Source organism: Pristiophorus japonicus, chromosome 17, assembly GCF_044704955.1.
Source record: "Pristiophorus japonicus isolate sPriJap1 chromosome 17, sPriJap1.hap1, whole genome shotgun sequence".
NCBI classification, from domain to species: domain Eukaryota; kingdom Metazoa; phylum Chordata; class Chondrichthyes; family Pristiophoridae; genus Pristiophorus; species Pristiophorus japonicus.
In genome coordinates, this window is record NC_091993.1 from 123,181,229 (window position 1) to 123,208,808 (window position 27,580).

At 45.5% G+C, this 27,580-nt stretch overlaps 1 protein-coding gene across 2 annotated transcripts; it reads right to left on the minus strand.

Annotated features, from left to right (window-relative positions):
- Window positions 1-5,630: 5,630 nt before the first annotated feature.
- LOC139228309 (proteoglycan 4-like) lies at window positions 5,631-11,714 on the minus strand. 2 transcript variants are annotated; one of them, XR_011587542.1, is made up of 3 exons: window positions 11,674-11,714; window positions 10,659-10,695; window positions 9,501-9,550 (listed from the first exon to the last, which is right to left on the minus strand). XR_011587542.1 is itself a non-coding variant. In XM_070859489.1 (2 exons), exons 1-2 carry the CDS (start codon window positions 11,687-11,689, stop codon window positions 5,762-5,764), a joined length of 1,326 nt encoding a protein of 441 aa, XP_070715590.1. In that variant the 5' UTR covers window positions 11,690-11,709; the 3' UTR covers window positions 5,631-5,761. The 2 variants fall into 2 exon arrangements, 1 of the variants encoding a protein (XP_070715590.1); XM_070859489.1 differs by lacking the exons at window positions 9,501-9,550; window positions 10,659-10,695 and adding an exon at window positions 5,631-7,071 and having other exon boundaries at window positions 11,674-11,709.
- Between the last annotated feature and the right edge of the window lie 15,866 nt (window positions 11,715-27,580).

Consider the following 27,580-nt stretch of genomic DNA (forward strand, 5'->3'; position numbering starts at 1 on the left):
ATAGAAAGTGCACAAGATCACGTCACCACACTGCACTTCCGGCCTGAAGCCACATGATCAGTGGCAAGCAACACCCCTGCCACTCTGCTTTGGGATATTGTCGGTGATGGTCGCACTCTAGTGGTTAATCCGAGAATGGCATGAAGACGTTACAGACCTTGGAAACAAGCAAATTATAAACCGGTTAAGGACAATGGGATTTTGATGGAAAAAAAGTGAGTATTCTCACAGGAATATTGTACTGTGTCTTATGCATCTCACTCCAGGGTCTAAAGCTCAAAATCCAGGCCGATAATTCGGTGCGGAACCGAGGGAGTGCTGCGTTGTCAGTGGTGCCGTCTTTCGGATGAGACGTTAAACCGAGACCCCATCTGCTCTCTCAGGTAAAAGATCCCATGCCAGTATTTTGAAGAGAAAGGGGAGTTCTCTCTGGTGTCCTGGCAAATATTTATCCCTCGACCAACATCACTGGTCATCATCACATTGCTGTTTATGGGAGCTTGTTGTGTGTGCAAATTGGCTGCCACGTTTCCTACATTGCAACAGTGTCTACACTCTAACAGTCCTTCATTGGCTGTATAGCTCTGAGGTCGTGAAAGATGCTTTAGAAATGCAAGTTCTCTCTTTTAGACAAGAGTATTAGAGCCTTACGATAGGCAGCTGGCTAGTTAGTTAATGGGCTGGCGGTTTAGCAGGGTTGCTACGTACAAGGCGAGTGAATTTCCGTAGGGGTTCCTCTGCTTGGCAGTTCATAACTTGGGTGAAAGAGCGGTGGAAAGTTGTAAACCGGGTGTTAATGTGGGAGAACCTCACAGAGATTCATGCCCCTATCCCCGCCCTTGACCCTACTTCATTTGTCCGTCATATACTGGTGCCTGTGCTGATCAGATGGAGGAATCATTAAAATACAGCAGCGGTACTGTAGAATATAGCAGCATAAATTGGGCCAGTTACTAGTTTTCCATCCACCTCTAATTGGCCTGTACTTGGGTAACTGCTGGAAATTAAACATCCCATAATCGTTACATTCCATAATCTGTGTAATAAACAGTTGAGTTCCTTTGTTGATTGACATGTAACAGAGGGATTGTTGAACAGAGAAACACACTGTGATTACTACTTTCCTGTGTAACTCACGGCTAAAGAGGTTAGTTTTATTATGGGGGCAAGGGGAGCGCAGTGAATTATCTTCCCTCCTTCCCTGAAAGCACCGACGCTTGCAGTGTGCAGCTGCATGGTCACTAGGAATGAAAGACTTGCATTTATATAGCGCTTTTCAGGACCTAACAATGTCCCAAAGCGTTTCACAGCACTTTTTGCTGTTGTATTACAGGAAATGCAGCAGCCAATTTTCTCACAGCAAAATTCCACAAACAGCAAATGACTGAATCCTAAGAACTTACGATCACAGGAACAGGAGTAGGCCATTCAGACCCTCGACTCCGACCCTGCCTCAGCTTATCAGCTGCTGAAACCCTCATCCGTGCCTTTGTTATCTCTGGACTTGACTATACCAACGCACTCCTGGCTAGCCTTCCACATTCTACCCTACGTAAACCTGAGGTCATCCAAAACTCAGCTGCTTGTGTCCTAACTCTCACCAAGTCCTGCTCACCCATCACCCCGTGTTTTCAAAATTCTCATCCTAGTTTACAAATCCCTCCATGGCCTCACCCCTCCCTATCTCTGTAATCTCCTCCAACCTCACACCCCTCCGAGAAATAGATACAATGACCAGCTACAGTAGCAACCTCTCCAGCCCAAAATTGCTCCTGTCTTTCTGTAAATGTATCAATATTAAAGACTTGCATTTATATAGCGCCGGACGTCTTAATGCACTTTACAGCCAATGAAGCACTTTTGGAGCGTAGTCACTGTTGTAATGTGGGAAACGCAGCAGCCAATTTGTGCACAGCAAGCTCCCACAAACAGCACTGTGATAATGAGCAGATAAATTGTTATTAATATGGTCATTGTTTCTGGAAACGTTTTGCCTCATTCTTTCTAACCTCCAAATAAGCCTTTCGTCCTCTTCCGGCATCCTCGACTATGGCTCAGTGGGTAGCACCGTCGCCGGCATAGCAGAAGGTTGTGGGTTCAAGTCCCACTACTCCAGGGACTTGAGCACAAAAATTTAGACTGACACTCCCAGTGCAGTGCTGAGGGAGCGCTGCACTGTCGGAGGGGCAGTGCTGAGGGAGTGCCGCACTGTCAGAGATGCCGCTTCTCGGATGAGACGTTAAACTGAGGACCCAGTCTGCTCTCTCAGGTGGACGTAAAAGATCCCACGGCACGGTTTGAAGAAGAGCAGCAGAGTTATGCAAAGCACTGACGCAGAATAAAGTCATTGTGGCTGTTGCCAGGATAGCAGGCGTTCACCATCATGATGTGTCACACAACAATTGCACATTAAGTGAGTGGCAGCCTTTGAGGAAATGGAACATCTCAGGATTGGTACGTGGTGCCCGCAAAGCCACGTTGTGTCCTGCATCATGGGGAAGCCCATTATCCAGGTGTGTAAAGCCATCCTCGACTCTAAGGGACTGCCTAAGATGTAAAACCTGTTTACGAGTTACATGGTAAGACCCTTGCTCCATTCCAAATGTGCCTTGAAGATGTAAAGGCCAGGATATGCACTAGGTATTTCATCATCATCATCATAGGCAGTCCCTCGTATCGAGGATGACTTGCTTCCACACCAAAAAGGGATGAGTTCATAGGCGTTTCAATGAAGGACCTAATATTCCAGGTTCCGAACCACATGTTGAAGGGTGGAAGATGCCTGTGCGTGGATTATTTTAATGTGTGGTGACCGTTGCACACCAGCCACCACACGGGCTTGACAGAGCTAAGTCTTGATCCAGTGGCAAGGATTAACCAAGACGACTGGAGACCAGCTCTGCTGCATGGACCAAGTGTGCACACAATCGCAGTGTGGGCTGGCCCCTTACTTAAACAGTGTCTACATGTATGTTGGGTCCTTAATTAGCATGAAACGTGCACAAGATCTCCAGCACACAAACTGTCTGGAAAATCGCTGGCAGAAAGAAACACTTTGAAACATTCCTGAAGGCCTCCTTGTCCAATAATTCTCCAACGTTCGTGCTGGATCTGGTGCATTTGATTGTAAAATAAACCTTTTGATACCTAGCTTTCATTTTTTTTAAACTTCTGCTCATGCCACACTCAAAACACAAGGACAGGCAGCGCCCCCTATCTGCAATAGTGACAAACAGTACACAGCTCCCATAAATGGAATGGAAAATAAAATGAGATATTTTTACAACTGAGTCAATATTTGTACCATCTGAACTGGGGGAGGGGATGGGATCACTCCCTTTCTTACTGAAGCCTGTAGGGAAACTCTGAATGGAACGAGCCCCACTCCCTATGGTAAAAGAGGCAGTGAGAAAAATAACAAAAATGACAACTTGCATTTATATAGTGTCTTTAACATAATAAAATGTCCCAAGGCGCTTCACAGGAAATACTAAATTTGACACCAACAAAAAATGATAGCAGCAGATATAAAACTTGTGGTATAGAGAAGGATAGAGATAGAGAGAGAGATATATATATATATATTATATATATATAATATATACACACATACATATAATATATAGATATGTATGTATGTATGTATGTATGTAGATACATAGATAGATCTATATATATATATTATATATCTATATCTATATCTCTCTCTCTATATATATATATATATAAAACACATGGTGGATGGGATAGGGTGTTAAAGTTGTAAGATAGCATCGATGGTCTGTAATGTTTTTGGAGCCTCCAAAGCCTTTAACTCAACACAAACCAATTAGTATTTGATTTGACCATGTTACAGTTCCCATTTGGACAATGCACTGGAAAGACCTTATAATTCAGCAATAATAGACATGGTTGTCAGATCTTGCCAAATGGAGGAAAGGCGGGAAGGCTGATCAATCTGTCCATTTTAAGCCTAACATCAATTTGTATATGTACTGTCCCATGAGAGAAGAGACATAAATTCCATCATTGGTATTTAATAACAACTTGCACATAATTATAGTTCAGTTCCATACTTTTGAAAATAGGACACCACCAGAGCGTGCATTTATATAACGCCTTTCATAACCAATGCAGTATTATTTTTTGAAATGCAGTCACTGTTGTAATGTAGGGAAACATGGCAGCCAATTTACGAACAACAAGATCCCACAAACAGCAATGTGATAATGACCAGATCATTTGTTTTAGTGATGTTAGTTGAGTGATAAATGTTGGCCCCCGGACAGCGGGGAGACCTTAATTGCTTTTCTTCAAATTTGTGCAATGGGATCTTTTACATCCACCCGAGAGAGCAGATGGAGCCTCAGTTTAACGGTTCATCCGATAGACGTCACCTCTGACAGTGCAGCACTCCCTCAGCACTGCACTGGAGTGTCAGCCTGGATTTGTGTGCTCAAGTCTCTGGAGTGGGACTTGAACCCACAACCTTCTGACCCAGAGGCGAGGGTGCTACACATGGAGCCACAGCTGACACTTCAAGCTGATGGCCTTGAACAACACTTCCAGAGCAACACTGCTCCAGGGTCACAGCGGCCTGAAAAGCACCCCTCCCCCTGCCATGGTGTCAGCCATGGTCACTCTGGCCTCTGGGTCAGAAGGTCATGAGCGCTTTTAGTGCTTGATGGGACCCATGCAGCCGAGGCCCAAGCGTCAAAACCTCCCGGGCCTCACGCTGCCAAGGTCAAGATGTTTTCTCCAGCCGCCTCAGCCCGCATCCACCTGGAATTAAAATTGGGGCCATTACGCCGTCATTTATCTCATTGCTGTTCATGGGAGCTTGCTGTGCACAAATAGTCTGCCATGTGTTTCTACATGACAACAGTGACTATGCTTCAAAAAGAAATGTCGTTGGCTGTAACCTCCTCCACCTTCCCCGCACCCCCCCCCCACCCCCACCTCCCCGAGATGTTTGCGCTCTTCTAATTCTGCCCTCTTGAGTATCCCTGATTATAATCGCTCCACCATTGGTGGCCATGCCTTCTGTTGCCTGGGCCTTAAACTTTGGAACTCCCTCCCTAAACCTCCCCGCCTCTCTTTCCTCCTTCAAGACGGTCCTTAAAACCTACCTCTTTGACCAAGCTTTTAGTCACCTGCGCTAATTTCTACTTATGTGGCTCGGTGTCAAATTTTTAATCTCATAATATCCTGTGAAGCGTCTTGGGACGTTTCATTACACTAAGGGCGCTATATGAATACAAATTGTTGTTGTTGTAAAGCACATTGGGACATCCCGAGGTCATGAAAGAAGCTATAAAGAAAATGCAAGTTATTTCTTTCCAAGAAGCAGTAGAACGATATAAGCTGGGGTCGGAAGAAAATTAAAAATGGGTGATATCTGGGCCCAAGCTCCGACCCATGTAAACATTGATTTTCACATTAATGTAGAATCTACCTTTTCCATTATTTCTCTTCCCAAGTTAGTTCGTCCAACCAAGCTGGGTAAGTGCAGAATAACCCAGTTGTTTGTGGTCTCTGCAGAACCTTCCAACGTCATCTCTTCGAACCAGATCCAGGGAGCGAGCCAAATGGTGCAGAAAGGGAAAACTTCTCAAGCCATACCAGGGTAAATAGGTTTTATTCCATTTAATTGATCGATCATATACAAGGCAAAAATAATAAACACTGGTACATCAATTACTTAAGGTACTTGCATCGTTTTTGGTTATGGTCTAGTCTTCTTGCCCTTTATAATGCCAGTCTAGCAAGGATTGCCAATGTTGATAACGTTAGCATTGCTAATGGTGATTATGTTGGGGTTTTGAATGGTCTTCCCATCATGTCTTCTAATGGTGGGCCTTCTGGGCTTTTGAATGATTGGCTTGTTGGGCTTTTCAATGGTGATATTATTCGCCTCTTCAACGCCAATCCTGTTGGGATTTTGAAAGGAGACTCTGGTGGGATTTTGATGGGAGATTCTGGTGGGATTTTGATGGGAGATTCTGGTGGGATTTTGATGGGAGATTCTGGTGGGATTTTGAACAGTAATTCTGCTGGGATTTTGAGCGGTGATTCTGTTGGGGGTTTGATGGGCCACCCAGTTGGGATTTCGACTTGCGCTCCTGTTGGGTTTTGCAATGGCGGCCTTGCTGGGATTTTGAACGGTGGCAGTGTGAGGGTTTTTAATACTAACGTGATTTGGGTTTTTGCTGCCCACTCTGTTTGGGCTTCTCATTGTCGTTGCCAAAGAATTTCTAACGGCGACTGTGTTAGGATTTTTACTGGTGGTTGTCAAAGTGTTTCTATTGATCGTCACCAATGGACTTCGAGTGGTCTCCCTCAAAGGATTTCGAATGGTGGTTCTCCTTAGCATCCGAGTGGGAGTCATCAAAGGGCTTCTAGTGGTAGCAGTCCTCAGGCTCTTACTGATAGTTGCTGAAGGTCTTCTAGTCACACAAAGGTGACCAGTGGTAGATCTCCCGGGGCTCTTAGCAACAGTTAGCCAAGTCCCTCTGGCGGGAATCACCAATGAGTTTCTAACAGTAGTTGTCCTTGGCATCGTAATGGTGTTTCTGGTGACAACTGTCCCAGGGTTCTTGGTGACAATTGCTGAGGGGTTGGCAGTGATCCTTGACCCGGGGTTTTTAGTTACTCTTCTCCAAAGCTTTTTAGCAGCAGTGGTCAAATATTGCCGGATATCGCTCCTGTGAAGCACATTGGGACTTTTTCCTACATTAAAGGTGCTATATAAATGCAAGTCATTGTTGTTTGTAGTGGTGATCGTGAAAGGGTATTTAGTCGTGGGGCTTTTAGTGACAATCACCCATTGGTCTACAGGCACGGTGGCCCTAGGATTTCTATTGGTCACCACCTTAGGGCTCTTGGCAATAGTTCCAGTGGTTGTAAAATGTTTATCTACACGCAGCAATTTCTTCGCATCGGCGATTAAAGGGATCTTGCCCCTTCGGTGGTTCATTGTCCCTTCCGGGATTTTATAGAAGGGTTCTAGATCTCCTGGGTCAGCGCCAATTCCAATCATTTGACTCAGGTAGGAGCTGGCATCCGTATCAGCTGGAAGAGAGGCAACAGAAAGGTTTGTTAATCTCAACAGCTAAAATAAGGATACCTCACCAGAAAAGAATTTCTCAATTAAGAAAAACTGTAGAGATACCTTGGTTAGACTACACTCGGGGTACTGCGCACAGTTCCATTTGTATTATAACAAGGAGGCATTGGAAAAGGTGCAAATAAGATTCACAAGGATGATACCAGAAGTGAGAGGATGTACTTATCGGGAAAGGCTGAGCAGACTGGGTCTCTTTTCTCCAGAAAGGAGAAGGCTGAGGAGTGACCTGATAGAGACCTTTAAGATTATAGGGTTTGATAGGATAGGCGTAGAGAAGATATTTCCACTTGTGGGGGAGTCCAAAACTAGAGTTCATAAATATAAGATAGTCACTGATAAATCCAATAAGGAATTCAGGAGAAACTTATTTAATCAAAGAATGGCTAGAATGTGGAACTCACTACCTCAAGGAGTAATTGAGACAAATAGCAGAGATGCATTTAAGGGGAAACTAGATAAGCATGAGGGAGAAAGGAATAGAAGAATATGCTAAAGGGGCAAGATGAAGAAGGGTGGGAGGAGGTTAGTGTGGAGCATAAACACCGGCATGGACCAGTTGGGCCAAATGGCCTGTTTCTGTGCTGTAGACCCGATCTAACATAACGTATTTAAGAAGATATTTCATTAATAAAGGTGGGTTACTGGAACTGGTATCTGCAGTACATTATATTAACACCCTCAAAGCCTCCTTGATAAAGTGCAATATCTCCACCAGCACCTGGGAGTCCCTGGCCAAAGACCGCCCTAAGTCAAGGAAGAGCATCAGGGTAGGCGCTGAGCACCTCAAGTCCCATCGCCGAGAGCATGCAGAAATTAAGTGCAGGCAGCGGCAGGAGCGTGTGGCAAACCAGACTCCCCACTCACCCTTTCCTTCAAACACTGTCTGTCCCACCTGTGACAGAGATTGTAATTCCCGTATTGGACTGTACAGTCACCTGCGAACTCACTTTTAGAGTGGAAGCAAGTCTTCCTCGATTCCGAGGGACTGCCTATGATGATGATGACGTGTGGATTGTGTTACACAATTTAAGGAACATCATTTTGCCAACCTTTCCCTTCTTGTTTCAGGTTGTTTCGCTCTGTGGTTCTGTAGTGGGGAGCTATTCCCCCTTATGCTCTCCATTGAAAGGCGAGAGAGTGTGGTGTGGTATTTATGTAATGAGTCTCACGTTATGGGAAGGGGGTCCCAGACTGCTTGGTATTCCTCCAATCATGGGTGGATCTCATGCCGCACTCAGTCGGTTTGGATGAACTCCCTGCGGTGTTTCATCCACGGGTTTAGTGTGCAGATAAATGGGAAAAATATTAAACAGAATAGAGAAGCAGAGGGAACTAGGGGTTCAGATAACAAAGTCATGTAAGGTAAAGGGGCTGGGAAGAAATTAGTATAAAATGGGCACTGGTAGGGTCTAATTTGCAGAGTGTGGGCAAAATAAATAATTGCGGTGAAAGGGTAACTCTCTTAGAATTTGTGGTAAATGCACATTTTCCCCCGAGTGATCCAGCTGATCCAGTTGTCTTGAAAACAAATTGTTTAATAAGTCTTTAGCCTTACATCTTTCAAGCTGGGTTGGGGAGGCATAGGAAAGAGGTTAGGAATTCCCCAATCAGCAGCTGATTCAACAACAACTTATATCCCACCTTTAAAGAAACAAAGACTTGGATTTATATAGCGCCTTTCACGACCACCGGACGTCTCAAAGCGCTTTACAGCCAATGAAGAATTTTTGGAGTGTGGTCACTGTTGTAATGTAGGACAACGTCCCACTGCACTTCACAGAAGCGATTATCAAACAAAATTTGACAGCAAAACACATAAGATATTAGGACAGGAGCTTGGTCAAAGAGGTAGGTTTTAAGGAATGTCTTAAAGGCAGAAAGAGAGGCAGAGAGGTTTAGGCCGGGAGTTCCAGAGCTTGGGGCCTTGGCAACAGCCACCAATGGTGGAGTGATGAAATTCAGAGATGTACAAGAGGGCAGAATTGGAGGAGCGCAGAAATCTCGGAGGGTTTTGGGGCTGGAGGAGATTACAGAGATAGGGAGGGGCAAGGCCATGGAAGGATTTGAAAACAAGGATGAGAATTTTAAAATAGAGGCGTTGCCGGACCGCAAACCAATGAATGTCAGTGAGCACAGGGGGCGATGGGTGAGCGAGTTAGGATACGGACAACAGAGCTTTGGATGACGTGTGAGCCATTATTACAAATGAACTCAGGCTGCAACTGTAGAGTCCGTCAGCGGTTGGGGAGGTAATACGGTAAGGAGGGTGGTTGAGGAGGGAGGGAGATTTACTCTATCAAATGTCTTTGCAGAGGAGTTTCGTTAAAACTGTCTCCTACCAAGTTTGTAGAAACTGTTGCCCATCTTAAACCAATGTCCGTGTTGGCTCGCTGCACCACACTGCAATTCCAGCACTATTTAAAACTGGAGGGAAATAAAACATTAATACAGCCAGAATAAATATTGTAAAGCTGACTCAGTTATGTTGTTTGTGAATGTAGAAAATTATTCAGTGAAGATTTGATTTTGTTTGGGGGATAGGGGGGTGGTGGGGGAGAGAAAATCTAAAGGTTTCTTTCAATGATACAAGGGTAAATTGTCATTTACCTTTGTAAGTTGGACATTTATGTCAGGCTCCACTGGTGATAGAATGAAACCAGCAGCTTTGAAACAGTCGGTAAATGGCTCAAAGGTGGCTCTCTCTTGGCTGCTCCAGGGAAGCACTTAGAGCCCTGGCTAAGAACAGCAACTCAACTTTGTGAGGCCTTGTTACGATCAACCCACCAGGGTGCAGCACTCAAGTGGGCTGGATCCACTCAGTTCCCCCCGAGGGAGATAGGAATGTTAGGGACAAGTCGGCCATTCAGCCCCTTGGGCCTGCTCCACCCTTCAATTAGATCATCTTCATTCACCCGCCTTTGCTCCATATCCCTTGGTACCCTTGCCTAACAGAATGCTATTGATCTCCGTGTTGAATGCTCCAATTGTTCCCCCAGTATCCACAGTCTTTTTGGGAAGTTTTAGATTTCCACTGCCCTTTGTACAAAAAAATAGTTTTTTTTTTAAAAACTTCAATACAGGTTGAACCTCCCTTATCTGGAACCCTTGGGACCTGGCCTGCTCCGGGTAAGGGATTTTTCTGGACAAGGGGTGGTCACGTTAAATTGGATGGCACAGGTACTGAGCAAGGGGATATCGGGGCTGGTTGGCTTGGGGCTGGGAGTGTGGCAAAGTGATCATGGGGGGGTGGGGGGGGGGTGGGAGGCAGTGCATCGCAGGATCGGGCCAGCGATTGCGGGAGTCAGCAGCGAGGAAGGACTTCAATTTGTTCATGTCGGAGTTCTGCGCATGCGCCACCCAGTGGCCGGGAATGGTTCTGGATAAGGGAGTTCTGGATAAGGGAGGTTAAACCTGTACTACACAGCATGCACTATAAACACAACCGTGTACGTCCCTGATGGCTCAGTGAGTAGATGCAACACTGCACAGACCGGGTTCAATCCCCAGTCTGTGAAGAATTCGTCAAACTTACTTGCTGCAGCTGTTGAGGCATGGCCATTGCCTTCTCCCTGGAAGAGAGTGGGAACAGCATTAGATTCCCCGTGGAATAGTGAGTGGGAAAAAAAGACTTGCATTTATATAGCACTTAGAACGTCCCAAACTGCTCTACAGTCAATGAAGTGCAGTCACTGTTGTAATGTAGAAACACAGCAGCCAATTTGCGCACAGCAAACTCCCACAAACAGCATTGTGATAATGACCAGATAATCTGTTTTTTTGCTATGTTGATTGAGGGATAAATATTGGCCCCAGGACACCGGGCATAATTCCCCTGCTCTTCTTCAAAATAATGCCACGGGATCTTTAGCATCCACCTGAGAGAGCAGACGGGGCCTCGGTTTAACGTCTCACCTGAAAGACGGCACCTTCGACAGTGCAGCACTCCCTCATCACTGCACTGGGAGTGTCAGCCTAGATTTTTGTGCTCAAGTCGCTTCTCGCTCGAGGAGCAAGTGGGAACGGACATTGTATTCCCCTGGATTAGTGAGTGGAAACATTAGCCTGGGTTTCTGTTCCTAGCGGAAAGTGCATGAGCGTGTGCATTTAGGCAAGGAGAGGATCAGACTTGGCTGTGATGTCTCCCGACAGACGGACAGCCTTGTCAACACTCCCCGTCCAGAAGACCCAGGCACAAAGAATGGCATTTGAGCAAAGTATCAAAGGTGTTGTGGAACTGGCCCCCCCCAACGCGAGTTGGCACTTTCAAGGAGGAGGCGGGGAGAAAGCTGGAAAGAAATAACAAAACAAAAAAAAGCACAATGTGGGATGCAGAAGCACAGACAAGAACAATGGAACATTAAACTACCAAGTGACATCCAACACTTAACTCGCAAATCCCATCGTGCATCTTGTATTTAAACAAACGAGAGGGTCACAGCATCACACATACTGCTAACTGGAGAACCTTAAACCAGTTCCCCACATCATAAATGATGTTAGACACTTAAAAATAGTTCAACAAACTGATTCAATAAATAACACTGTACCTGTAAAAGTAACCATGAGGGAATCAGCTTAAGCCTGAGGATGTGGACCTCATTCAGAGCACAGAATTTAAAGAGAATATGGTTCCTCCCCCAAGAAGCTGATTCACTTCCTCAGTGACCAACCAGACCATCAGGAGTAACCCATAAAACACAACTTAGACCGGCAGAGGAATGTACTGTGTGTGGGATGATTGTTAGTTTGTGCAGTACCTCACCAATCACTGCCAGTGTGTACAGGATGTTTCTGAATCAGTAATGGGAACATTCCTTGAAGGAATGTTAGTGAGGCTTAGACTACTACACACCCCTTCCGCATGTGCTGCTGTTTATGATGAATGGGAGGACCACATTTTCAATATAGAAGCCTAGACATTACCGAAACTAGCAGATGAAATTAATCTGTCCACCATTTCAACACAGATGTTAACATGTTTATTTTAAGTATTAGGTGCAATGCTGTTGCTCAGTAGGCAGCACTCTCGCTTCCGAGTCAGAAGGCTGTGGGTTCAAATCCCACTCCAGAAACTTGAGCACAGAAATCTAGGCTGACACTCCCAGTGCAGTGCTGAGGGAGCGCCGCACTGTCGGAGGTGCCGTCTTTCGAATGAGACTCAAGTGGATGTAAAAATCCCATGGCACTATTTTGAAGAAGAGCAGGGGAGTTCTTCCTGGTGTCCTGGCTAATATTTATCTCTCAACTAATATAATTTTTTAAAAAGCAGATTATTTGGTCATTATCACATTGCTGTTTGTGGGAGCTTGCTGTGCGCAAATTGGCTGCTGTGTTTCTTACATTACAATAGAGATTGCACTCCCGCAGATTGGAAGGTAGCTAATGTAACCCCGCTATTTAAAAAAGGAGGGAGAGAGAAAATGGGGAACTACAGTCCAGTTAGCCTGACAGCAATAGCAGGGAAAATGCTAGAATCTATTATTAAGAATGTGGTAACAGGGCACATAGAAAACAATAATAGAATTGGGCAGAGTCAACACGGATTTATGAAAGGGAAATCATGTTTGACAAATCTGTTAGCCTTTTTTGAGGTTGTAACCAGCAGAATAGATAAAGGGGAACCAGTGGATGTGATATATTTGGATTTTCAGAAGGCATTCGATAAGATGCCACACACGAGGTTATTAAACAAAATTGGGCTCATGGGATTGGGGGTAATATACTAGCATGGATTGAGGATTGGTTATCGGACAGAAAACAGAGAGTAGGGATAAACGGGTCATTTTCGGGTTGGAAGTGCCGCAAGGATCGGTGCTTGGGCCCCAGCTATCCACAATCTATATCAATGATTTGGATGAGGGGACAAAATGTAATATATCCAACTTTGATGATGATGCAAAGCTAGGTGGGAAAGTAGGTTGTGAGGAGGATACAAAGAGACGACAAGGGGACTTGGGAAGGCTAAGTGAGTGGGCAAGAACATGGCAAATGGAATATAATGTGGAAAAATGTGAAGTTATCCACTTTGGTAGGAAAAATAGAAAAGCAGAGTATTTAAATGGCGAGAGATTGTGAAATGTTGGTGTTCAGAGGGACCTGGGTATCCTTGTACACAAATCACTGAAAGTTAACATGCATGTACAGCAAGCAATTAAGAAATCAAATGATTTATTACAAAAGGATTTGAGTATAAGAGTAAAGACATTTTACTGAAATTACATAGGGCCCTGGTGAGACCGCACCTGGAGTATTGTGCACAGTTTTGGTCTCCTTACCTAAGGAAGGATATACTTGCCATAGAGGGAGTGCAACGAAGGTTCACCAGACTGATTCCTGTCCTATGAGGAGAGATTGGGTAGACTAGGCCTATACTTTCTATCGTTTAGAAGAATGAGAGGTGATCTGATTGAAACATACAACACTCTTACAGGGCTTGACAGGGTAGATGCAGGGAAGATGTTTCCCCCTGGATGGGGAGTCTAGAACCAGGGGTCACAGTCTCAGAATAAGGGGTCAGCCATTTAGAACTGAAATGAGGAGAAACTTCTTCTCTCAGAGGGTGGTGAATCTTTGGAATTCTCTACCCCAGACGGCTGGGGAGGCTCAGTCTTTGAGTATATTCAAGACAGAGATCGATAGATTTTTGGATATTTAGGGAATCAAGGGATATGGGGATAATGCAGGAAAGTGGAGTTGAGGTAGAAAATCAGCCGTAATCTCATTGAATTGAATGGGGCCGAATAGAAACATAGAAAGTAGGTGCAGGAGTAGGCCTTTCGGCCCTTCGAGCCTGCACCGCCATTCAATGAGTTCATGGCTGAATATGCAACTTCAGTACCCCATTCCTGCTTTCTCGCCATACCCCTTGATAGAAACATCACTTTTGAGTATCATGTGCTTGAAAATCTGGAAAAAAAACTAGAGCATTTTACAGCCCTAACCCCACCCCCCCAAATAACTTGAGACTCCCAAAGCAAGCGCTCTACTCTGAACTTCCTCACGGCAAACCAGCCAAAGGATTCCGAGGGACTTCCGATGATCATGATAGGGCCCTGGTGAGACCACACCTGGAGTACTGTGCACAGTTTTGGTCTCCTTACTGAAGGAAGGATATACTTGCCTTAGTGGGAGTGCAACACAGTTTTACCAGACTGATTCCTGGGATGGGGGAATTGTCCTACGGGGAGAGATTGAGGAGACTATATTCTCTAGAGTTTAGAAGAATGAGAGGTGATTTTATTGAAACATAGAATTCTTATATGGCTTGACAGTGTAGATGCTGGGAATTTTTCCCCCTGGCTGGGGAGTCTAAAACCAGGGATCACAGCTTCAGAATAAGGGGTCGGCCAATTAGGACTGAGATGAAGAGAAATTTATTTAGTGAAAGGGTTGTGAAATCTTTGGAATTCTCTACCCCAGAGGGCTGTGGATGCTCAGTCATTGAGTATATTTAAGACAGAGATCGATAAATACCCCTTGATCCCCCTAGTAGTAAGGACTACATCTAACTCCTTTTTGAATATATTTAGTGAATTGGCTTCAACAACTTTCTGTGGTAGAGAATTCCACAGGTTCACCACTCTCTGGGTGAAGAAGTTTCTCCTCATCTCGGTCCTAAATGGCTTACCCCTTATCCTTAGACTTGTGACCCCTGGTTCTGGACTTCCCCAACATTGGGAACATTCTTCCTGCATCTAACCTGTCTGAACCCATCAGAATTTTAAACGTTTCTATGAGGTCCCCTCTCATTCTTCTGAACTTCAGTAAATACAAGCCCAGTTGATCCAGTCTTTCTTGATATGTCAGTCCCGCCATCCCGGGAATCAGTCTGGTGAACCTTCGCTGCACTCCCTCAATATAGCAAGAATGTCCTTCCTCAAATTAGGAGACCAAAACTGTACACAATACTCCAGGTGTGGCCTCACCAAGACCCTGTACAACTGTAGTAACACCTCCCTGCCCCTGTACTCAAATCCCCTCGCTATGAAGGCCAACATGCCTTTTGTTTTCTTAACCGCCTGCTGTACCTGCATGCTAACCTTCAATGACTGATGTACCATGACACCCAGGTCTCGTTGCACCTCCCCTTTTCCTAATCGGTCACCATTCAGATAATAGTCTGTCTCTCTGTTTTTACCACCAAAGTGGATAACCTCACATTTATCCACATTATACTTCAACTGCCATGCATTTGCTCACTCACCTAACCTATCCAAGTCACTCTGCAGCCTCACAGCATCCTCCTCGCAGCTCACACTGCCACCCAACTTCGTGTCATCCGCAAATTTAGAAATACTACATTTAATCTCCTCATCTAAATCATTAATTGCGGTACCCCACTAGTCACTGCCTGCCATTCTGAAAAGTACCCATTTACTTCTACCCTTTGCTTCCTGTCTGCCAACCAGTTCTCAATCCACGTCAGCACATTACCCCCAATCCCATGTGCTTTAACTTTGCACATTAATCTCTTGTGTGGGACCTTGTCGAAAGCCTTCTGAAAGTCCAAATACACCACATCAACTGGTTCTCCCTTGTCCACTCTACTGGAAACATACTCAAAAAATTCCAGAAGATTTGTCAAGCATGATTTCCCTTTCACAAATCCATGCTGACTTGGACCTATCATGTCACCTCTTTCCAAATGCGCTATGACATCCTTAATAATTGATTCCATCATTTTACCCACTACCGATGTCAGGCTGACCGGTCTATAATTCCCTGTTATCTCTCTCCCTCCTTTTTTAAAAAGTGGGGTTACATTGGCTACCCTCCACTCCACAGGAACTGATCCAGTGTCAATGGAATGTTGGAAAATGACTGCCAATGCATCCGCTATTTCCAAGGCCACCTCCTTAAGTACTCTGGGATGCAGACCATCAAGCCCTGGGGATTTATCGGCCTTCAATCCCATCAATTTCTCTGGAATACTCCTGCTCCGAATTTTTATGTTCTTATGTTCAAAAGTACTTCATTGAGGTTGGAAAGTTGCTTTATTAATGCAAGTTAAAATCTTTCCTTTGACAGTTGAGTCATACTTGTTTCCCTCCCATCCCACCCCCGTTCAGTATTTTTGGCTCTTGCACATTTTAAAAATATTAAAGCTTGTTTTGACACTGTGACCATGAAAGAAGATAAAACATCTCATTGGGAATTTGAACAAAACCCTCAAATTCAAAACTTGGAAGAAAGACAAGAGCTTGCTTTTCACCCACTTGATCTCACCATCCCCCTTCTCCATCCACCCTACTGGTAGGACCTCAGTGACCTCCACCCAGGCAGCCAACATCATCACTGCACTCATCCTTGTTTGTGGCAGAAGAGTGGAGAGAGATCATAGCGGAGGTGCGGCAAATGAGGGTGCGGGGCCCAGAGGAGCCGAGGGCCCAGGGGCAGCACGGGCCAGCCCACACTGTGACATGTGTGCGCACTAGGTCCGTGCAGCAGAGTTGGTCTCCAGTCGTTTTGGTTCTGGATAAAGGCCTAGCTCCGTCAGGCCCGTGTGGTGGCTGGTGTGCAATGGTCACCACACGTTAAAAAAAATCCACACATAGGCATCTTCCACCCCTGGAGTTCAGGACTGGAATATCGGGTCCTCCATTGAAACATCTGTGAACTCATCCCTTTTTGATGTGGAAGCAAGTCATCCTCGTTTGAGGGACTGCCTATGATGACTCATCCTTTAAACAAAATTCTTCAAGAAAATGTTCTACCCAAAGAAAACCCAATGCTCAAGTTAGTGATCATTCTTTACAACTCCTTTCATTGTTCTAGAGTTCTGATGACCAGACCCCCCCTCCCTCCCCCGCCCCCCCCATTAAAGTTCTCATTACAGGACTCCATGTCCTCAGTGGTAATACACTTACTGAAGGTTATCTGAAATTGAAGCCAGCTTTAATTGCAGGAGATTCCAATTCTGTGACCAGTCAGCACAAAATGACCCTCTCGAGCTGCTGGACACGTTGGCCAGAACATACCATTGTGTTTGTCTCACAAATTAAAAAGTAAATAGGTCACCAAATACAGGATAGATCTAGTCGTACAATGTTGTCTTTGTGGTTCCTTCAATTTTCTACAATTGGAGGGAAGGCCATCCAAACCTCTGGCTTGCTCCTTTGCTGCTCATTCTGGGGATTGAGTTGCTTTTGGGACAAATAGAAAGACCAATGTGCAATGTATACTAACGAGATAATCATAGAATCAGAAGGCTAGAATTTCCCAACAATGCTAGCGCCCGAGTGTCGCCCAAAATACCGCTAAGATTCCCAAAATTATCGCTGGTGAAAAATTCCAACCACCCCCCAAGTAAAAATCAGAAATCCACCCGGCGACACAAACGGGCGTTGCACTCCGATTCTCGGCGAAAAAAATTGAATCTTGGGTCAACTGGGCGGTTCTTATGGGCGATAATTAATACATTTACTAAAAATTTACACCGAGGCTGTGGGTTGGGCCTAGGAGGAGAAAAACACAAAAATCATAAAAACTTTCTCAGGATCCTTTTCACTTAAATCACTACAAGAGAATTTAAAAATAATTAGTAAAAAACCAATCACTTACCCTTTTTCTTGCAGGGCTACTCACCTGCCGCCCAGCTCCGCTGATTCTCGTGGGTGTTTTTTTTTCAACTTACCTACGGGTTACCGCTGAGCCAAATATCGCGCCAGGGCGATCTGAGGACGGTGTACGCTCCTCAGCGGTACCTCGAAACCGCCGGTGGAACTCAGCTGGGTAATTTCCCGCCGACCCGGTTCTCACCCAAAACGGCCAACACCGCCGAGAAACCGGGCGGTGAGCCACTGGAAATTCTAGCCCTATAGAAATTTACAGCACAGAAGGAGGCCATTTCGACCCATTGTGTCTTCGCTGGCCGACAAAGAGCCACCCAGCCTAATCCCACCTTCCAGTACTAGGTCCATAGCCCTGTAGGTTACGGCACTTCAAGTGCACATCCAGGTATGTTTTAAATGTGGTGAGGGTTTCTGCCTCTACCACCCTTTCAGGCAGTGAGTTCCAAACCCCCATCACCCTCCGGGTGAAAATATTTCTCCTCAACTCCCCTCTAAACCCCCTACCAATGACTTTAAATCGATGCCCCCTGGTTGTTGACCCCTCTGCCAAGGGAAATAGGTCCTTCCTATCCACTCTATCCAGGCCCCTCATAATTTTATAGACCTCAATAAGGTCCCCCCTCAGCCTCCTCTATTGCAAAGAAAACAACCACAGCCTATCCAATCTTTTCTCTTAGCTAAAATTTTCCAGTCCAGGCAACATCCTCGTAAATCTCCTCTGTAACCTCTCAAAGTCAATCACTTCTTTCCTGTAATGTGGTGACCAGAATTGCATGTACTACTCTAGCTGTGGCCTAACTAGTGTTTTATACAATTCAAGCATAACCTCCCTTCTCTTGTATTCTATAATGATTTAAAAAAAAAACTTACAGAAGATAAGGAAACACATCTTCATGCAAACTGTTAGTAATAGCCAGAGTAGTGTTGGTATCTATAGTTAAGACCACGTGTTTCCACATCCGTAACATCGCTCATCTCCGTCCCTGCCTCAGCTCATCTGCTGCTGAAACCCTCATCCATGCCTTTGTTACCTCGAGATTTGATTATTCCAACACTCTCCTGACTGGCCTCCCACATTCTACCTACGTTAACTAGAGGTGATCCATAACTCGGCTACCCGTGTCCTAACTCGCAGCCAGTCCCGCTCACCCATCACCCCCTGTGCTCACTGACCTACATTGGTTCCTGGTTAAGCAACACCTCGATTTCAAAATTCTCATCCTTGTTTTTAAATCCATCCATGGCCTCGCCCCTTCCTATCTCTAATCTCCTCCAGCCCCACAACCCCCGGGATATCTGCGTTCCTCCAATTCTGCCCTCTTGAGCATCCCTGATTATAATCACTCAACCATTGGTGACCATGCCTTCTGTGGCCTAGGCCTTAAGTTCTGGAACACCCTCCTTAAACCTCTCCACCTCTCTTTCCTCCTTTAAAGATGCTCCTTAAAACCTACGTGTTTGACCAAGCTTTTGGTCACATGCCCTTATTTCTCCTTCTATAGCTTGGTGTCAATTTATTTGTCTTATCATACCCCTGTGAAGCGCCTTGGGATGTTTTACTACGTTAAAAGCACTATATAAATGCAAGTTGTTGTTGGTCTGGTAGTGTAATGAAGACTGAAACTTGAGAATCATGCAAGAGGCAATTAGATGCTTTGATAGAATCCTATGAAGTAGATGGGCCAAATGGCTTCCCTCATCGGTAATTATCATAGAATCATACAACATAGTCAGAGGCCACAGAAGAAGCCCAATGTGCCTGTGTGGGACTTTGAAGGAGCTATCCAATTAGTCCCACTCCCCTTTGTGACTTGGCTTCCTTTCCCCCAGGGGAAGTCCAATTGCATTTGATAATTTGGCGGCGGGGGGAGGGGGGCAGGGGGCAAAGGGAGGAGAGATAATTACTTAAAGGTCTTAGGACTGGAAATTCATGAAAAACCGCTACCACCGGTTTTCCGCCAAAAAAACGCTGAGTCTGTTATGATTTCAAGATGGAAAATCTATGAAAAAAATGGGGGAAAAATCCACCCTGCAGGAAAAATCGGCGTTGCGTGAGGATTCGTGGCGGAAACCGCGATCGTCACCAACTTTTCTCCAATACCGATGCGAGTTGGGCCAAGGGACGGGGGTGGGGGGGGCTGGGGGAGGGGAAACACAACAAATATTTTTCCAAAAAAAAATATCGCAAAACATTCACATTTTCTAGTGAATCGTTGCAAAAGAATTTAAAAATCAACTTTAATTTAGTTTTTTTTGCAGGTTTTCATACCCACCGTCGTTCCAAGGTCTGCACCAACAGGTTTTTCCTCTGCCTTTTCTTTTTAATCCTGTCTACGGGTCACCGCTGTGGCCAAACTCAGGACGAAAGCGCTTTTCCCAGTACTGCATGTATGTGGTCCACTCCCCCAGCCAGATTTCAAAACCGCTGGCCGAAGACTTCAATGGATTTCCTTCCGCACTGTTTTCCGCCCAAAACAACGAAAAACCGACGAAAAACGCGGCGGAAGGTTGGTGAATTTCCAGCCCATTGGATTTTATCCATCTCCCAATCAACCTTTCAATCAAATGTACACACTCCCACGTACATGCAACGCATTGTGTGGTGGAGGCTCCCTGGTGCATAATGGCTCGTTAGGAAGATCCCAGGGGCTCCCCAAGATCATCAGATTTGGTGACTTGCTACCACAATACTTCTGTTGCTGTGGAGGAAGTGCATCCGGGAGGGCGCTGAGCACCTTGCGCCTCATCGCCAAGAGCGCAGGCAACGGAAGGAGCGTGCGGCAAACCAGACTCCCCACCCACCCTTTCCCTCAACCACTGTCTGTCCCACCTGTGACAGAGACAGTGGTTCTCGTATTGGACTCATTTTTAGAGTGGAAGCAAGTCTTCCTCGATTATGAGGGACTGCCTATGATGAGTTCTGTTGCTGTATACTCATAAAAACATTTGCTGCAGTAACAGTGTTTTTATTGGGTGACCTTACTGGTCTTTAGGAAGTTAAAACAGGATCCCTGGAAGTGTGTTCACAGTTGCCGGAGGTCCCCCATAAAGAAAGGTTTGAAAGCCATGGGTGTACGGACACAATGACACGTGCTTCACAGGATATTCCTTTCCCTTTTTGGACTCCACAGCTTACTACATCTCAAACGTCTGTGGTTTACGACCCCTGTTGCTTTACCATTTGGGGTTCCTGTTTATTCTGCAGGGTAAGGGTCACTCACTGTGTATTTTTTTTTCAGAATTATATAATGGTTACTGTACATCGTTGGTGCTTATACAGGTCCCCTTCACAGCATGGGAGTGCTCAATTGCAACAATTAATGGAAGTGATGCATTGCCAGAAGTAGGAGGTGGAAAGGGGGAAGAATATATGAAAACCTCCAAAACACCCAACTCACAAAAGTGGTTATGGTCATTTTCTCCATTCCATCATCCATGATTTGAGACGCTTGTATTTGTCAATATACGTTTCTTTTGCATCCTTACAGTTGTCAGATTTGTTTCTTGATGTATTTAAAAATGGGAAATCCATTGGCCAGGTCTTGCTAGCTGGAAGGCCAGCTCAGTGCAGCATGGGTTGGGAGAGGAGTAGGAGTGTGCAATGCCTCTAATCTTGGTCGACCGGACAATAAATGTGTGGGGGCACATTTCCCTCAGGTTTTCTGCAAAGCATTAGGGAGAACAACTGGAGGCAAGTCATCTCCCTGATGCTCTCACATCTCTTGGTGGCACTTTACACAACAATCTTGTTGAGAAAGAAAGACTTGCATTTATACAGTGCCTTTCACGACCGAAGGATGTTCCAAAGCACTTTACAGCCAATGAAGAATTTTTGGAGTGTAGTCACTGTTGTAATGAGGGAAACGCGGCAGCCAATTTGTGCACAGTAAGGTTCCACAAACAGCAATGTGATAATGACCAGATAATCTGTTTTTTTAGTGGTGGTGTTGGGTGAGGGATAAATATTGTCCAGGACACCAGGGATAACTCTCCTGCTCTTCTTTGAAATAGTAGCATGGGATCTTTTTACGTCCACCCGAGAGGACAGACTATGCCTCGGTTTAATGTTTCATCCGGAAGACGGCACCTCCAACAGTGCAGCACTCCCTCAGCACGGCACTGGGAGTGTCAGTCTCAAACTTGTGCCCAAGTCTCTGGAGTGGAATTTGAACCCACAACCTTCTGACTCCAGAGGGGAATGTGCTGCCCAGAGCCACCCACGGCTGACAGGAAGCTGGAAAAATGTCACCTGTCTTTTTGGTTGGGGAGATTTGGTAAAGGGAACATGACAAACATTAAAAACTTGGGACACATTTTAAGAAAAACAATCAATATTGAAAGAGAAAGCATTTTAATATTTACTTACAAGCACAGTCCTCTGCTCAGGGATCTGAAGCAAGTGTTGCTCTTGGCCAATGTTGGAAAACAAGAACAAACACTTTAAAATAAAAGTGCTTTGTAAAAAGCAGGGGGAAAGAATTACAAAAAATTTTTGCAGACAACTGCCCGCACAAGGAAAAAAATTCTAATATTGCTAACACACAGCAAATGGGAAATTGAATTAAATCTGGTGACATGTGGGTTGGCACCAGATAAAATAACCATAAGAGATGCCGGATTGTTGTAAAAACCCAACTGGTTCACCAATCTTTCAGGGAAGTGAATCTGCCATCCATTACCAGATCTGGACCTGCACATGACCCTCCAGTTCCATAACTACACGATTGACTTGTAGTGCCTTCACAGGGAATTAAGCAATTGTGCTGTAAAGACAGTACAGAGGAGATTTACGAGAATGTTGGCAGGACTGGAGAATTTCAGCTATGAGAAAAGATCTGATAGGCTGGGGTTGCTTTCTTTGAAACAGAGGTAGTTGAGGGGGGAGGGACTTAATTGAGGCACATAATATTATGAGGGGCCTAGACAGAGTGGTTAGGAAGGACTTATTTCCTTTAGCAGAGGGGTCAACAACCAAGGGCACAGATTTAAAATAACTGGCAGGAGGTTTAGAGGGGAGTTGAGAACTTTTGCACCCAGTGGGGTCTTTGAACTCACTGCCTGAAAGGGTGTAGTGGCAGAAACACTCATCGCATTTTAAAAATGTATTTGGATATGCACTTGAACTACCGTAACCTACAGGGCTACGGAACAAGAGCTGGAAAGTGGGATTAGGCTGGGTTGCTCTTTTTAGGCCAGCATAGACACGATGGGCCGAATGGCCTCCTTCTGTGCTGTAAATTTCTATGATTCTATGAAATGTAGCCTTGCCAGTGACAACCACAACCCGAAAACAAATAAATGTATTTTTTTTTTAAATGGGGCACGTCAACAAAGACTTGCATTGAAACCTGCATTCAAGCAGAGTCAAGCGCAATAGATCCACAGCTCAGTTCTGCACAAGCAATTTTTGTGGTATTTTTATTGGCTGGACAAGGAAAATGTTTACTAAAGACTTCTGGAAACAGTTTATGGATACTAATTAACTGTTAACTCAGAATGAATCCCACAAAATTACAAGGTTAGAAATGTCACCTTCACTTGGAGCCACCTAGACAGGGTAATCAATCCCTGTAGTTTATACAGGCCCAGAGGTGACATCATTTATCTTAATGATCTGATTTCAAGCACATTCACTGCTTATAAATCTTGTCAATTCTTTCACATATAACCCCTGTAAAAGATGTTACACTACCCAGTTGGTGCCTATTGTTGGTGTGCATGTGTGTATTCATGTGTACGTGGCTGTGCACCCTTCAAAATAAAGCTCATCTTCCTAAAGGTGACAGAGGTTAGCCTCAGGGAACTATTTTAGGCACCCAGTTTGAGCATAAGGAGGCCTTGAGGTGTATAAATTTATGAAGGGCCAAGATAGAGTGAATAAGAATATCATATTTCCCTTAGCAGAAGGGTCAACAACCAGGAGGCATAGATTTAAAGTAATTGGTAGAAGGTTTAGAGGGGATTTAAGGGGACATTTATGTTATGTATGCATGCTTGTATTGTTGTATGATGTATGTAACACTGAATGTACCGTTACACTGTACACACCTTACCTGTACACCAGAGACTGCTGGAGACCTAAGGGTTACCTGTACACTGCAGGTAACCCAGTATAAGAGGAAGCTCACAGCTTGGTGTCTGTCCTCACTCGAAGAGCTGCAAATAAAGGACTACAGTCTACACAGTTTAAGTACCATACCTTGCCGCGTGGAGTCATTATCAAAGGTGCCGACATACATAATAATTGGCGACGAGGTCACGAACTACACGCTCAGCATGTCGAATCTCAGCAACTTTCAGCAATTCACCAATGGGGAAGTTTGGGATGCTTTTGTAGAAAGGTTGGAACATTTCTTCATGGCCAACGACCTGGATGGGGACACACTGGCTACACGACCGAATAAGCGCAGGGCCATCCTGCTTAGCAGTTGTGGGCCCACCATCTATTGTCTCGTCCCTGGAGAAGACAACAACCAAGAGCTATGAGGAACTTGTAACACTAATACAGATGCACCTACAACCAAAAGAAAGCAACCTCACAGCCAGGCACAGATCTACACTTACCGGCGATCCAAATCCCAAGAAATTGCTAAGTATGCTGCACATTTAAGAAGACTAGCTGCACCGTGTGACTTTGGCGACCACCTTAATGAAGCACTAAGGGACATATTTGTCATCGGAATCGGCCACGAGGGCCTCCGACACAAATTGCTCTCTGCGGACATGTTACCCTGTAGAAAGCAATTCAAGTGAGCCAGGCTTACATGGTTTCTGTTATATATGTGGACTTGTATTTACTCTGTACAGCCACCAGAGGGCTCATCCCCTGGCGTCCCAAGGGATCCCATAATCCCTTGGGAGCGCAGGTATTGAAGGAGGCTTCACAGGTTGGAGAGGCACTCTGGAGACCTGCAATAAAAGACTAGGGTCACACTTTACTTTGAGCTCACAGTGTTCAGTCTGACTCTTTCTCCATACACAACAGTTTCAGCTGGCGACTCCAGGCGAATACTGACCCAGGACTCTAAACCGGCAAATGCAGTGCACCGCATGACTACTTCTAAAGACAGAAATGCTGCCCTGAGTCCTGCAACCCTGAGTCAGCCACATGGGGCAAACCGACTGGCCCCGTGCTGGCGCTGTGGAGGAAACCACAGGGCTCACCAGTGCCGCTACAAAGACTACATATGCAAAGGCTGCAAAGAGAAAGGGCACCTCCAGAGAATGTGCAGAAAAAGCTGTACTCACCGCGTCTCTGAGGAGTTGGCTGATCACCGGGGCTCCGACACAGATGAAGATGAAGCTGCTCAAACCCTGGAAGAAAAGTATGGAATTTATACCTGCTCCACTGAAAGTTCTCTGTGGAAGATGGAAGTAGACACCGACGGAGTTCCAGTTTCGATGGAGATCGACACAGGGGCGAGTCAGTCAGTGATGAGCCAAATGACCTTTGAAAAAATTTGGATAAATCCTGCCAACCAACCAAAACTGTCTCCTGTCCAAGCGAAGCTGCTCACCTATACCAATGGTAAAATCCTGGTCGTTGGCAGCGTGGATGTCCAGGTCTCCCAGGGCAGCGTGTTGAACAAACTCCCTCTGTGGATCGTTGCGATGGTCCCACACTGATGGGAAGGAATTGGATGAACCCGGTCCAAGTGGCGACGGCCCACGGGCTCCAGCAATCGGCATCGAACATGGATCCATCGCTGCATCTAGAGATCCCACTGTCCATCTCCACAACAGCGCGGTGAAATCTCCAGGACCGAAAACCCAAACTTCATCTTCCGGGCCGGGGCAGGACTCCAAGGGGCGAAAATCGTCGAGAAAGGTGGACTCCCAACGTCCATGGCCAAACCTGAGGAAGAAATGACCACCACAGCCTACCTGGAGAATCAGAAGATGGTGGCCGCACCACGAGGAGAAGAATGGCCACGACCAGACCACGAGGGGCAGCGTTGGAGGAGCGACACGTGGCACCGACTGGCGAATCGGATTGGAAGGCTCCCTTAAAGAAGATCGGTAACCAAAAAAATTTAAAGGGACGGTTTCAACTGAAAGATGACAGGGACTTTAAAGCTAAAAATGCAGTAAAGGGGTACAAGTATGATAATGTAACCATGAATTGTGATGCTGGTGTAAATAATGTGAAAAATGAAATGAATGCTTGTGTAAGTAAGGTTAAGAACAAGCTTGTTAAGCTTGATGATTATGACAGAGAGCTTGAAATGCCTAATGTAACCATGTCTGCTGAGACCATGATACACAAAAGTGATGTAAATGCTATAATTAACAATGTAAGGCAGTCAGTAATGTAGACTTGACTATATATGATCAGAGCCAAGGTGCCATGTATACAGGTAGGACACTGGGTTCTACAGGGACCATGCAAATGCTAGAGGAATCCCCCCGTGGGAGACCCCCAGGTCCAGCTGGCTACCAGACCATGTAGCCTGGACCTTTGGAACCAATGTGATGCCCCAGGATGGGCCCACACACACCCACTGGGAGCAGACCCACTACAGGGACAGTGGTCAATGGGCAACACAGTCACCACCATTGGCAACCTGCCCCAGACCAACCTTACACCCCCTGGCCACCAGGGCCAACACCAGGAGCGAGAGGCCAATACCCTCCAGCTTTCCTGGCAAACCCTGGGATGACCAGACTCCCATCCCATTTGGAGGACAAGGAGCCCACACAGTCCTGTGACCCTGCCCACCACCACACACTCACCCACACCACCCACTGCTGCACTGACTACACTACTGAGGAATCCCACAGCAGTGACACCCACATGGTCTGTGTGAGGAGGGGGGAGGGAAATGTATGAGGCCAGCCAGCCTCAAGCACAGGGATCACACCTGGCACCCACGCAACCCTCACCACTACCTCCCATAACCCACTACTGATCACCACCTCAGGTCATGACAAAAAGGACTTGAAAAATGCTTAGGGGGAAGTATTGTTATGTATGCATGCTTGTATTGTTGTATGATATCTGTAACACTGAATGTACCTTTACACTGTACACACCTTACATGTACACCAGAGGGTGCTGCTGCTGGAGACCTAAGGGTTACCTGCACTCTGCAGGTAACCCAGTATAAAAGGAAGCTCACAGCTTGTTGTCCTCACTCGAGAAGCTGCAAACAAAAGCCTAGAGTCTACACAGTTTAAGTACCATACCCTGCCTCGTGGAGTCATTACCAAAGGCGCCTACATACATACATAATTTAGAAACATAGAAAATAGGAGTAGTAGGCCATTCGGTCCTTCAACTCTCCACCACCATTCAATATGATCATGGCTGATTCTCTATCTCACCACCATATTCCTGCTTCTTCCCCACACCCTTTGATGCCTTTTGTTTCTAGAAATCTATCTATCTCCCTCTTAAATATATTCAGTGACTTGGCCTCCACAGCCTTCTGTGGTAGAGAATTCCACAGGTTCACCACCCTGAGTGAAAACATTTCTCCTCATCTCGGTCCTAAATTTCCTACCCTGTATCCTGAGACTGTGACTCCTTGTTCTAGACTTCCCAGCCAGGGGAAACATCCTCCTCGCATCCAGTCTATCCAATCCAGTTAGAATTTTATATGTTTCAATGAGATCACCTCTCATTCTTCTAAACTCTAGGTAATACAGGCCTAGCCGACCCAATCTCTCCTCATATGACAGTCCTACCATCCCAGGAATCAATCGGTGAACCTTCGCTGCACTCCCTCTATGGCAAGTATATCCTTTCTTGGGTAAGGAGACCAAAACTGCACACAATACTCCAGGTGCGGACTCACCAAGGCCCTGTATAACTGTAGTGAGACATCCTTGCTCCTGTACTCAAATCCCCTTGCAATGAAGGCCAACATACCATTTGCCTTCC